Source organism: Quercus robur, chromosome 9, assembly GCF_932294415.1.
Source record: "Quercus robur chromosome 9, dhQueRobu3.1, whole genome shotgun sequence".
Classification (NCBI taxonomy): domain Eukaryota; kingdom Viridiplantae; phylum Streptophyta; class Magnoliopsida; order Fagales; family Fagaceae; genus Quercus; species Quercus robur.
Genome location: NC_065542.1, coordinates 52,700,168 through 52,713,496, shown reverse-complemented (window position 1 = coordinate 52,713,496; position 13,329 = coordinate 52,700,168). Strand labels below are relative to the sequence as shown.

The window sequence follows — 13,329 nt, the reverse complement described above, 5'->3', positions numbered from 1 at the left end:
TATATATATGATTTAGAATTTAATTGAATTTAGACTTTTCGATTTTTGCACTCAATAATTTACTTGCTACAATAATTAAAAACTTAGATGAACACGTGACGAAAAATTGGATTCCAATTGAAATCCAATTATAATCTAATTGCATTTGAATTTTTCAATTTTTACCTCAATAATTCACTTGACAAAAAATTAAAACTTAAATGAGACATGTGATACAAAATTGAGAATTCAATTAAAATCTATATATAAAGGGATAAATGTGCTTGATTGTCTTGATTCTTAGCAATCCGAGCCGAGTATCACAAATGGTAAAGTGGTAATTTTGAAGATACCCGTGTTGCATTAAAACTAACAATTTAAGGGAGCCTAATGGGGTTTCCACAGAGAAAAGACAGTATAGACGTCAATGAACGTATATGTTGTCTTTATATTATATTTAACCCTAATCAAGGTTTGTTGTTTAAGGAGAGTATCATTTCATAAAATCTCAAGAGAGTGGGTAGCGAAATATTTTTTTAAAACAAAAAATAAAAATTTAAAAGACAAAAGGGCTATTGAAATTTATTTTTAATTAGTATTCTCAAGAAAAGAGTTGGTAATAGCAACCTAAACAACAGGGATATATATGTTTAGATAAGGATAAAGATATAGCCAAATCTTTATTTAACACTTCAACTAAGACATGTATATTTCACAATATTAAGTAACCTTCACAAAGAAGTAGCTTCAAAGGCATTAGTAGAGCTCCATAGGAAGACGAGGCTTGAGAATAACATTTAGTGGAGCTACCTTTGGTAAGTCAAGTCCTGATCCTTCACGCATATCCACCTTTGCACCACCCACAGTCATGATATCAAATCCTTGAAGCAAACGAGCCAGTGCCAAATGAACAACTTGCATGCCGAATGTGATTGCAGGGCACGACCTTCTACCAGAACTAAATGGAATATACTCAAAATTTTGACCCCTAACATCAACATTTGCATGTGTTGTCATAAACCTCTCCGGTTTGAATTCAGATGGGTTCGACCACACACGTGGGTCTCGTTGCAGCTTCCATATATTGATGATCAAACGAGTGCGCTTAGGAACATAATAGCCACCAACATTACAATCTTCCATAGCTTCACGCAGTCCTGTGACAGGACCAGGCGGGTATAGGCGTAAAGTTTCCTTAACAATGGCTTGAAGATAGTTTAAGTTCCTAATATCAGATTCTTCCACCCATTTATCTTTCCCAACGTGCAAGTCTAGCTCTTCTTGCGCAGCCTTTAGCACACATGGGTGGTTTAAAAGTAGGGACAGTACCCATGTTAGTGTAATAGATGTGCTTTCGGAGCCTGTAATTAAGAGAAACTGCACACACAAAAAGTCTAATGGAATTACTCAAAGCTAATATAGTATCTTTGTATAGAAAGAGCAATAATCATTTTCATGATCATATTAGGCTCTTGAGCCTTTTGTAGTAAAATTACTATTAGTTTTAGCATTTTTCTTGACATTATGATCTATTGGCATTTATCATTTTATTATGAGTTCACTTCTAGGCAATTGCACGCTACATTATGATTAGGGTGTTTATATGAATTTTTTTTTTAGAGATAATTACAACATACTGCTAATCATGTAACTCGAACATTTCTCTCCTATATTCTCAAGCACTTTATGCATAGGGAGGTACTATTTCAATTACAAGGCCCTTGGCATTCAAATGAACCTTGGCCTTCAAAAAACATTATATATAATATTTTATTTTTATTTTTTGTGTACCATAAATAAAAAATGAATGCCCTAAAAAAATAAACACCCTAAAATAAAGTTACAAAGACCAATAGGTGTAAACAAAGTTATAGAATTAAAAAAAAATAATAATAATAATGCAATGGAAACAACAAAAATGCAACAACAAAAAAATTGAGTTGAGTTAAATCGTTAATAGGAGTAATTCTATGGACACAATAAAAATTATAGTATTAAGAAAGAAAATATTTTTAATTGAGTAATGCTGTGCACACAACAAAAATATTGCAACAGCAAAAATTGAAAAGTTAAGTTGAATTTTCATTTTAATAGAAAAAAATTGTAAAACTTCACATATTTGTATGTGTGTGTGTGTGTTAGTTATTGCAGTGTCAATATATTTAAGTTCTATTTTTATTAGATTTTGTCTAATTTAAGTTTCTTAGGGTATTTTCATTAGTTCGTACAAATTTTTTTGAATATTTTAGCATAAACCCTTTTTTTTTTTTTTTTTACATAACCACTTTTCAAAAAACAACCATACCAAATTATCTATTTTAAACTAAATTTCATTAATGCATTATTTCTTTATTAGTTTTTTATTACCCTTCCAAATCATTTTTGTGTGTGTGTGTGTGTGTGTGTGTGAGAGAGAGAGAGAGAGAGAGAGATCAGAGAGTATTAAAAATAGATTTGCATATGGATACTAATTATGTATATTTGCATAGTTACTGTAACTATAAATACATTTTGCATAATAAGAATTCATATGATATACACACACATACACTGGCGAAGCCAAGGGGGGGGCTAGGGGTAAGCCATGGCCCCCTAGCTTTTTAAAATTTCCTATAACACTATTAAAAAAATCACAAATTAGACAAAAAATTTATCACTAGCCCCCGTGGAAAAATTAGATTTTAGAATTTGCTGCACAAATTTTTTAACTAGTCCAATAAAAGTCAAACCCAATCAAGCTAAATTGATACAAAATACCCAAAAATAATAAATTTAGTATGATAAAAAATCTCATCTAGCCCATTTCCTCAGCCCATGGCTCTTCCAAATGCTAACAAAACCCTAATTCTTCCTCTAATAATTTTGTTAGATTTAAATTAGCCCCCCCTAAATAAATTTTTTGGCTCCACCACTGCACACATGTATACACATATATGCAAGAAATTAATTCAAAATAAAAAATAAATGGGTAATTTTTATTAAAGGCTTATACTTTATTTCTTAATTTGTCATTAATTTTCTATTTATGAGGAAAAGATTTTTTGTTTATTAAAGCATTTTAGTTGCATATAAAACACACACACAAACATAAAAATAATTTTTTTTTTTTAGGTGGACCTCATGCCACAGGCTTGTCAACCTTTTAATTTTTTATTTTGCCCTCCTAAACTAAATGAATTATCAAGGTACCAAACTTCTGATATTTATATTAGTATATCTATCGTCGTACTTATGTATAAATAAATAAATAAATTGAAGAGAGAAAAGGGTTTGGGCACAAAATAATAAATATTATGAAGTTTGAGTGTATCCTAGACCTAGAGTACCCCCCAAAAAAAAAGGAATATTTCCAAGATAAACTCATTTAATTTACTTTAAATTTATGGTTTTAGGAGTTTATTTATTGTTATATAAAGCTTAGTCCTTGTGAGGGAGAAATTATTATTTACACCGAGAGAATTGCAAATGTGATCCTCCCTAACTAATGGGATGATTTTATCTATGCAAATGTATGTGTGAACTTCCTAATCAGCACAAGGATTAAAAAATAAAAATTATCAGATGATGTCACATTTGCATAAATAATAGCATTTTATTGGTTGGGAGGTCAAAGAGGACCACGTCAATAGTCCTCCTAGTGAACCTAATAATTTCTCCTTGGGAGGATAATTATAGAGTGAATTTCAACCATTTTCTAGTGTTTCTCTCGTGAGTTTCCGGTGTGACAGCAAGTGCGGAACTAGGGGGTTCAATTAAACTCCCTTGCCCCTAACTTAAATCTTGCACACCTGATCACATATTAGCATAGCCCAAAGTCAAACAACAACACAGATCACATACCTCTCTCTCTCTCTCTCTCTCTCTCATGAATCACTTCTCATCTCTTTTCTCTGTCTGACTATCTCAGTATTTTCGACTCTAAAAGCAAAACATGAGTGTTTGTAAGTGTTTCTATTTATTATAAATTTATATTATATTTGTATAAGTATGTGTTTGATACTGATTGTATGCGTTATTTTTTTTTATTTTTTATTTTGTTATAATCTTATTTGTATGAATGTGTGTGCGCGTATGGTATAAATATAATATAACTTTATATAATTTAATAATTAGAAAATATTATTACATGTGTGTGCATTGTTATCATATTATAATAACTGTTTCTTATAAAATTAGTAATTCAAAAAAAAAAAAAAGTAGATGTAGTAATTGTTCAAGCATTTAATTAACTAAGTAGACACTTAATATATTATTTATGTATGAATAGGTGTAGCTGTATAGGCTAATTTAGTACAATGCTTAAGCTCTGTCATTTAATTTAAAATATTTTTATAGAAATAATAACAAATAAATAATAACAACTGCAACAAAATACAAATATTATACCAACGTAACAAAATAAAATAGTCACTTTTATTCACGTTGAGAATATGTAATTCTCTATCCTCAAGTGAGTAATTCCTAGAATCTATCATATATCTTTATTGTTTTTTGTTCCCCTTAGACTATCAATTAAAAGTTATTTCGTATTTCATTTGGGTCCCCTTAGAATATGTTTTTTGCTCAAATTCCAAAAAGCAAAGGAAAATAATTTCAAGTGGGGTAAAAAATATCTCTAAGAAAAACAAAAGGCCAGACAATAATTTCATGACCTTCTTCTTTTAACTTTGAAAGTCTATCCTCTCCGTATTTGTTTGGCTAATATATATTAAAAGGTGTTTGATTGCAATCATTGAAAAGGAATTAAGAGGATTTCACAGTATTGAAAAGTAATAAAAGTTAAAAAAAAAAAAATTGTTTAACTGATGATTATCAAAAATTTGTTTAATTGAATGTTGTGAGTCTCCAAGATAAGATAGTTTTTTTTTTTTTTTTGGTGAAAAAGAAGACAAAAATAGTTGATTGCAATTATTAAAAAAAAAAAAAAAAAAAAAGAAACTCAACTTTCTCTAATATAATTCAATGCTCATTAATTGGATCCATAATCTACTATATATACAATCTATATAAAACTGTAGTGTATTGATTTTTTGATAGCCTCATACTGTTATGCCACATAAGGAGTTGAGGCTTTACATTTTTCACATCATTAATATTTATTAATTCTATTTAAATTCTATTCCATATGTAAGCCCACCTTTAGAATCTTATCACATAAGATATATTTTTTAAATGGTAAAACATATGGTATCATACACATAATCTTAATACTTAAAAAAAAAAAAAAAAAAAAAAAAAAAAAAAAAAAAAAAAACTCTCAACCTTAATAAATGTCTAATTTTATAATATATAGTTTTATATACAAATATAATAAATGTCTATTAATAACTACCATAATTAAAAAAATTTATATTTAAAAAAAAAAACAAAAAAAAATATTGTATTAAACATTTAAACTTTCTGATGCATTGCAAGGTAAAAAGTTTATCAGTTGACTTTCTTTAACGAAAGTCATTCTGTTGCTACTGATAAATAGCTTGTAGATTCGTTTTCTTAAAGGAAAATCAAAGTATATATATTATTTGCATATCATGAAATAGAAAACAAGATCCTCTCCCTTTCAAGTCTTGTTCATTTTGTCTGCTATACCACTAAATTTCTATAAATTTTGTTAACGTGTATTGTGTTATGGGCTTTAGGCCCAATTAGGTTACTTGTATAGCACACTTGTACTTGTACTACACTCTACTTGTACTGCACACATATGCCTCCTATATAAAGGCAGTGATGTATATTCTTTTATTCATGAAATACAATACAATTATTCTGTATTTCTAACATGGTATCAGAGCCACTGCTCTGACCTTTTCTTAGCAGTCTTGTCTTCATTAGTGTGACTTCCTTTCTTTACTAACGCTTCCGCCATCACAACTGCCACCGCAGCCTCTCGCCGTTGAACCTCTGACGTCATCCAGCCATCGTCCTTGGGTTCCGGACCTGCAGCCGCCGTCATTAAGGAGTTTCACACTGCACAGACCACTGCCCTTTACATCACCGCTGCAAATATTGCTCCGATTTCATTTTTGAAGGTACCACTGAGATCGTCCTGCGCCGATCTACACATTCGTGGAAGCCTCGCCTCCATCGGAGACCGCACGCGCCCCCACGCGCCTCTCAAAGCTGCTGTGATGCTGATCACGCGCTACACGCGCCACCACGCGCCGTAGTTTCTCTGCACGCGCCGCCACGCGCCGTCCATGCGCTGACACGCGCCAGAACCTGGTCTGCTGACGTCATCCCCTCTGCCACGTCAGCCCTAACTGCGTCAGCATCCACTGTTCTGCTGACGTCATCGCCACGTCATCCTGTGACGTCATCTGCTGGCCGTTGACCGTTGACCGACTGTTGACAGTTGACCAGGCGTTGACCGACCGTTGACTGTTGACCAGGCGTTGACCGTTGACTTTGACCGTTGACTTTTTCTGTCCAGGTTCTCCTGACCCAGTTTTTCGCGTAGATTTCATTTGTGTAGTCTATTTTTGCATATTTTGCTTCAAAATGAAGAATAAGGACAAGTCTTCTTCCTCTTGCAACAATCGTCGCCGACAATCCAACAAACGTTTTTGTAATTTTTGCAAACGTTTTGGCCATAATATTGAGACTTGCTATCAACGCAACAAATCAGCTGTTTCCATCTCTGCTGCTACTGTTGCTAACACTGAGAGTGTCCAACCTATGGCTCCCGTCTCTGCAAAGTCTCAGTCTTCTGGATCCACTTTCACCATTTCCAGAGATGACCTTATAAATATCATCACCAATGTCATTCGTACGGTTGGTAATGCATCTTATTCCTCTTATCTCTCAGCTTTATCTGGTATGTCTCCTACCTCTTGGCTTATGGATTCTGCTTGTTGCAATCACATGACACCTCACTCGTCCTTATTTTCTGACCTTAAACCTGCACCGCACCCTCTTAATATTCGCACAGCAAATGGTTCCACAATGTCTGGTCATAATATAGGTTCCGTTGCGACCTCCAATCTCTCGGTTCCTGGAGTCTTAAATGTTCCTGACCTTTCTTATAATTTATTTTCTGTTGGACAATTAGCTGAGTTGGGTTATCGCATTATCTTTGATTATTCTGGGTGTATTGTGCAGGATCCGAGGACAGGATAGGAGCTTGGGACTGGTCCCAGAGTTGGGCGTATGTTTCCCGTGGACAACCTTCGTCTTCCACTTGTTGCTCCAGTTTCTGTTGCTGCAGCTGCTACAGCTTCTTCAATTCCTTCCCTTGCACTTTGGCATGCTCGACTTGGTCATGCATCTTCCTCTCGGGTACAACAATTAGCTTCTAGAGGTTTGTTAGGTTCAGTGTCTACAAAAAATTTTGATTGTGTTTCGTGCCAATTAGGAAAACAACCAGTTTTGCCTTTCAATACTAGTGAATCAATATCCACTGATATCTTTGACCTTATTCATTCTGATGTTTGGGGCCCTTCTTCTGTCTCTAGTATTGGTGGGTCTCGATATTTTGTTGTCTTTGTTGATGATTACTCTCGCTATAGCTGGATTTTTAATATGAAACATCGTTCTGAATTATTGCAAGTATATTCTAATTTTGCAAAAATGGTTGAAACTCAGTTTTCCAAACGCATCAAAATTTTTCGATTTGATAATGCTCTTGAATATACTCAATATGCTTTCCAAGCTGTTTTGCATTCCTATGGCACTGTTCATCAACTAACTTGTCCAGGTACCTCTTAGCAAAATGGTAGAGCCGAACGGAAACTTCGTCATATTCTTGACACTGTTCGTGCTCTTCTTCTCTCTGCCAAAGTTCCTGCTCCTTTTTAGGGCGAAGCTGCTCTTCATGCTGTTCATACTATTAATCGCATTCCGAGTCCGGTTATCCAAAATCAAACTCCATATGAGCGCCTTTTTGGGTCATGTCCAGACTATCACCACCTTCGCTCCTTTGGTTCTGCTTGTTTCGTTCTTCTTCAGCCACATGAGCATAACAAACTTGAGCCTCGGTCAAGGCTTTGTTGTTTTCTTGGCTATGGCGAAACTCAAAAGGGGTATCGGTGTTATGACCCTGTCTCTCATCGTCTTCGTATTTCTCGCAATGTTGTCTTTTGGGAACATCGCCTCTTTGTCGAGCTCTCTCACTTTCGTGCCTCCCTATCTTCCTCCTCTGTTTTAGATCTTTTTCCAGATAAGGCACATATTCCTTCTGTAGCTGCTCCTGATCCTCCTGTAGTTGCTCCTGATTCTCTTGTAGACTTCTCTGTCCAACCACCAGATATCATTGATCCCTTTCCTAGTTCACCCTTTAATGAACAGGTGGAAGATGAACAGGTTGAAGACGAGCTACCCAACCCCAACCCTGAGCTTGGGTCCCCTGCTCCTGCTCCGCCTGAAGATCTTGCACAAGACATTCCACCTCGTCACTCAATTCGAGTAAGATCTATTCCTACGCATTTACTTGACTATCATTGTTACACTGCTCTTGCTACATTACATAAGCCTCACACCTATCGTGAGGCTTCCACTGACCCTTTATGGCAGATTGCAATGAAAGAGGAACTTGATGCATTATCTAAAAACCATACTTGGGATTTGGTGACACTCCCTCCCGGGAAATCTGTGGTTGGTTGTAAGTGGATCTACAAGATTAAGACTCGCTCTGATGGGTCGATTGAGCGCTACAAAGCTCGTCTTGTTGCAAAAGGTTTTACACAGGAGTATGGGATTGATTATGAAGAGACCTTTGCTTCGGTTGCTCGTATCTCATCTGTCCGTGCCCTCTTAGCTGTTGCTGCTGCCCGTAAATGGGATCTTTTTCAGATGGATGTCAAAAATGCATTCCTTAATGGGGATTTACATGAAGAAGTTTATATGCAACCTCCTCCTGGTCTCTCTGTTGACTCAAACAAGGTTTGTTACCTTCGACGTGCACTTTATGGCCTTAAACAAGCTCCACGAGCTTGGTTTGCCAAATTCAGCACTACCATCTCTCATTTGGGTTACATGGCCAGTCATTATGATTCTGCCTTATTTCTTCGTCGCATTGACAGAGGCACTATTTTACTTCTCCTGTATGTGGATGATATGATCATAACTGGTGATGACCTCAGTGGCATTCAAGAACTCAAGGATTTTCTCAGTCAGCAATTTGAGATGAAAGATCTTGGACATCTCAGCTACTTCTTGGGTCTTGAAATCACTCATTCTACTGATGGACTTTATCTTACTCAAGCTAAGTATGCTTCTGAACTCTTGTCTCGAGCTGGACTTACTGATAGCAAGACTGTTGACACTCCAGTTGAGCTTAATGCGCATCTGACTCCCTCAGGGGGAAACCATTGTCTAATCCCTCTCTTTACAGACAATTGGTTGGCAGCCTAGTTTATCTCACAGTTACTCGTCCAGACATCTCCTATGCTGTTCATCAGGTGAGCCAGTATCTGTCTGCTCCACGATCAACTCACTATGCTGCTGTTCTGCGCATTCTTCAATACTTGAAGGGTACCCTCTTTCATGGCCTTTTCTACTCAGCTCAGTCTCCTCTTGTACTCCGTGCATTCTCTGATGCTGATTGGGCAGGAGATCCTACTGATCGCAGGTCTACTACAGGTTACTGTTTTCTCCTTGGTTCTTCTTTGATTTCTTGGCGAAACAAGAAACAAACTTTTGTGGCCCGCTCCAGTACTGAAGCAAAATATCGTGCTTTTGCTGATACCACATCTGAGCTCCTTTGGCTACGATGGCTCCTTAAGGATTTGGGTGTGTCCACCTCCTCTGCTACTCCCCTTTATTGTGACAACCAGAGTGCCATTCATATTGCTCATAATGATGTCTTTCATGAACGGACTAAACACATCGAGATTGATTGTCATTTTATCCGTTATCATCTTGTCCATGGTGCTCTTTAGCTTTTCTCCGTCTCCTCCAAAGATCAGCTTGCAGATATCTTCACCAAGTCACTTCCTAAGGGACGCACTCGTGATTTGGTTGACAACCTCAAGTTGGTCTCACATCCACCTTGAGTTTGAGGGGGGCTGTTAACGTATATTGTGTTATGGGCTTTAGGCCCAATTAGGTTACTTGTATAGCACACTTGTACTTGTACTACATTCTACTTGTACTGCACACATATGCCTCCTATATAAAGGCAGTGATGTATATTCTTTTATTCATGAAATACAATACAAACTAGACAAAATGGACAAGACATAAATGGCCTGGATCCTTTTCCATGAACTAATAGAGTCCTAAATAAATCTCCAAATTAATTTGGCTTTTACTTACTATTAATGATAAGATGTGTAATGAGAACACGATGTGCTATTTCATCTTCTCACATATTAGTGGAAGATTCACCATTGATGTGAAAAGAGAAAACACCGCGTCATATACTATGAGAATACCTACTAGTTTTCCTACATACCAGTGCAGTTGCCTTGACGATAACATCACGTGTATGCCCAGAAATCACAGCATCCTCATCAAGGCTTGATAGCATCACGTCCATGAAATCGCTTTCGCCATTACTCTTCTGCTCTAATTGTTTCTGGAGATGTTCGTCAAGCCAGATATCAAGCACCGAGTCAAGTTCCTTAGCAGTCCTCTTCATGGAACCTAAATACCCTTTGTAGTCCATCCATTCAAGGTATGGAATGGCATCCGACAAGACAAACACGCCACTAAGATATAGAGAATCTTTAATGGCGCTGTGGAAACGAGAAACCTCACTGTTTCTTTCACCAACAATGGAAAATCGCTTACCAACAATCATCCTGAGGCTGATATTGAAGGTCATGTGCTCAAACAACTCACTAATAGTCACCACTTTGTTTTCTGTAGAAAGCAAGTACAAGTCTTTAATCAAAGACTCCACTTCTGTGAACCGTACATGCTTTAGCTTTTCAAGCCGATGGTTTGAAAGAAGCTCAAGAGTGGCCATCTTTCTCACATCACGCCAATACTCCCCATATGGTGCAAGTGCTAAAATAGCATTGTTGTAGAACATGTATTTTCCTATTGCTCTGCTTGGCCTCGTAGCAAAAGTTCTATCATTGGTAGCTAGGAATTCCTTTACCATCTCCCAACTACTCACCACCAACATTCGATGGAGACCAATTTTGAGTGAGAAGAATGAGCCATATTTATCTGCCATGGCCCCAAGAGTTCGGACAATTGGCATTTCGCCTCCTAGGAGATGGAGGTGGCCAATAAATGGTAATGCCCCGGATGGTTCAGGGATTCCCATGCATTTGGTGTAACCCCTCTTGGTTTTTGATGTGATTTTTAAGACACTACAGATTGCTATGAAAGCAAGAAGTCCTAAAATCGTTTGGATATCAAAGAAAGACTCCATTGCGGTCTTGAGATCCTAGGATGAAGAGTAATATGAAATTGAATTTATAGTAGTATACTAGTACTAGTGTCACAAGACTCAAAACTAGAGTAAAGCACAAGCTACATGTGTGCTAAACACCAAAACGATTATTCCAGTTATAATTGAGACTTATCGTAATGGCTTACATAAGCTAATTTAACCTAGTACACCTTTACTTTATGGGACTTTATACATATGTATTTCCGACAAAGTTTAGTTTCAAAATTTGTTATAACCTAAGGTTACAACTAGACATGGCAAAACGGGTTAGAATTTTCTAACCCGACCCGTTTGACTCGTATAAAAATGACTCATTTTGATCCGTGACCCGATTGACCTAACCTGAACCCAAGCCGACCTAACCCGCCCGTTTTGCCACATCTACCAATGTTGAGTAGATTGAGATGAGGTGTAATTCTGATAAAATATTTACTTATTCTTCTTTACTTAATATATTATGTACTTCATTATAGTTTGTCAATCTTTACTTGTTACCTTTATTTTCTCTTCCTATTTTAAACAGATCGAAAATTATACCAAGATTAGCTTCTAGAAAGTTGAAACAAGAGTTGCACCAAATTTGGGTATCAAGTATTTAGTGGTAATTGATAGGTGGTAACAGTATCACTAGTGAGAATCTAATCACAGTTAAGGAACTCAAAAACAATTGACAGATTGCATCTATTTCAAAAAAAAAAAAAAAAAAAAACTTGTTTGAAAAATACGGGTCAACTCAACCTGTCCCACGAGCCGACTCGACCCGCGACCCGACTCAACTCGCGACTTGATCGACTGTTTAAAAATGACCCGTTTTGACCCGTGACCTGATTAACCCGAAAACCCGATTGACTCGACCCAAACCCGACCCGCCTATTTTGCCATGTCTAGTTACAGCTTTACACAATATCTTTCTATTGGAAGTGAATTTTAACAAATTCACTATTAGATTATGTGCGCGTCAAGAATGAGGTTATTGGACTGAACCTCACTTAGGCTCATAACTTATTTATGAAGTGGGTTTATGATTTCCTACTTTGAGTCGTTCTCAACACAGAGATCCAACTTAATTGCCTCTCCCTCTGAATTGTTTTACTCTTTCTATTCTACGACTACACTAGCTTCACGCTTTCCCTTTCTCTATATTCTCTGTTTTCTTGTGCCCCTTTCAACAACCACTTTTCCTCTCTAGCTTCTCTTATTTATAGTCTTATAATTAGTGGGGAGTTATGATTATTCTTGTGGTTAGTGGTATAGGAGGTCCAATGTTATTATTGCTAAGTGGATGTTTAGTTAGGAGTAGGGTGTGGTGAGAGTGGCATTGGAACTGGTTCCTCATTTCAGGAATCTTCCAAGCAACGTTACTTCCTAAGGCAATACCAAGCATCTATGAATCCCCCTTCCTGAGAGATTTGCACTTCCCAACCGGGTTAGAGTTGACCGGCAGGGAATCACATTTGCAGTTTGTATCATAATGGTATTATTGTGGTCTTTAAGTTTTGGAATGGTACTAAGGTTTATCTGGGCCAAGGCCATGAGCCCAATAGAACACATATGCGCACACAAGGCCCTAAGGTCCAAGGCCCAATGCCCAACAAGGTTAAAGCCTCGTATACATCGCACCAATACATTGGATCTTACAAACACATGAGCCCTAGGGGGAGTCGTGCCTCGTATAGATTACATTTTCTTTTTACATCCTTCATACTTATAAAATTTCTAAAAAGTTAAAGATCAGAGCTATGTTATCAATATATTGTTTAAATTGCAAGTCTTTATAGTTTAAAATTATGTATAAAATATAATCTTATAAATTATATAGTAAATAATATCTAATTGGCACAAAATTTGATATATGTATTAAGAGCATAATGAATATACAATCCAATCATTTAATTTTGAAATATATAGTAATGTTAATGATATTGAATAAGGTTGTAACCTTAAACTACAATAAATTTTGTAACTAAACTTTGTCTATGATTTTTATACTCAAATAATCCAATGCAAAT

At 36.2% G+C, this 13,329-nt stretch overlaps 2 protein-coding genes across 2 annotated transcripts; one reads left to right on the top strand and one right to left on the bottom strand.

Annotated features, from left to right (window-relative positions):
• Positions 1-601: 601 nt before the first annotated feature.
• LOC126699053 (dimethylnonatriene synthase-like) lies at positions 602-11,299 on the bottom strand. The gene is made up of 2 exons (XM_050396605.1): positions 10,370-11,299; positions 602-1,356 (listed from the first exon to the last, which is right to left on the bottom strand). The coding sequence occupies exons 1-2, from the start codon at positions 11,297-11,299 to the stop codon at positions 736-738; spliced, it is 1,551 nt and encodes a 516-aa protein (XP_050252562.1). The 3' UTR covers positions 602-735.
• LOC126699054 (uncharacterized mitochondrial protein AtMg00820-like) lies at positions 8,450-9,430 on the top strand. Its single transcript, XM_050396606.1, has 2 exons — positions 8,450-8,856; positions 9,057-9,430. The coding sequence occupies exons 1-2, from the start codon at positions 8,494-8,496 to the stop codon at positions 9,096-9,098; spliced, it is 405 nt and encodes a 134-aa protein (XP_050252563.1). The 5' UTR covers positions 8,450-8,493; the 3' UTR covers positions 9,099-9,430.
• Positions 11,300-13,329: the final 2,030 nt, after the last annotated feature.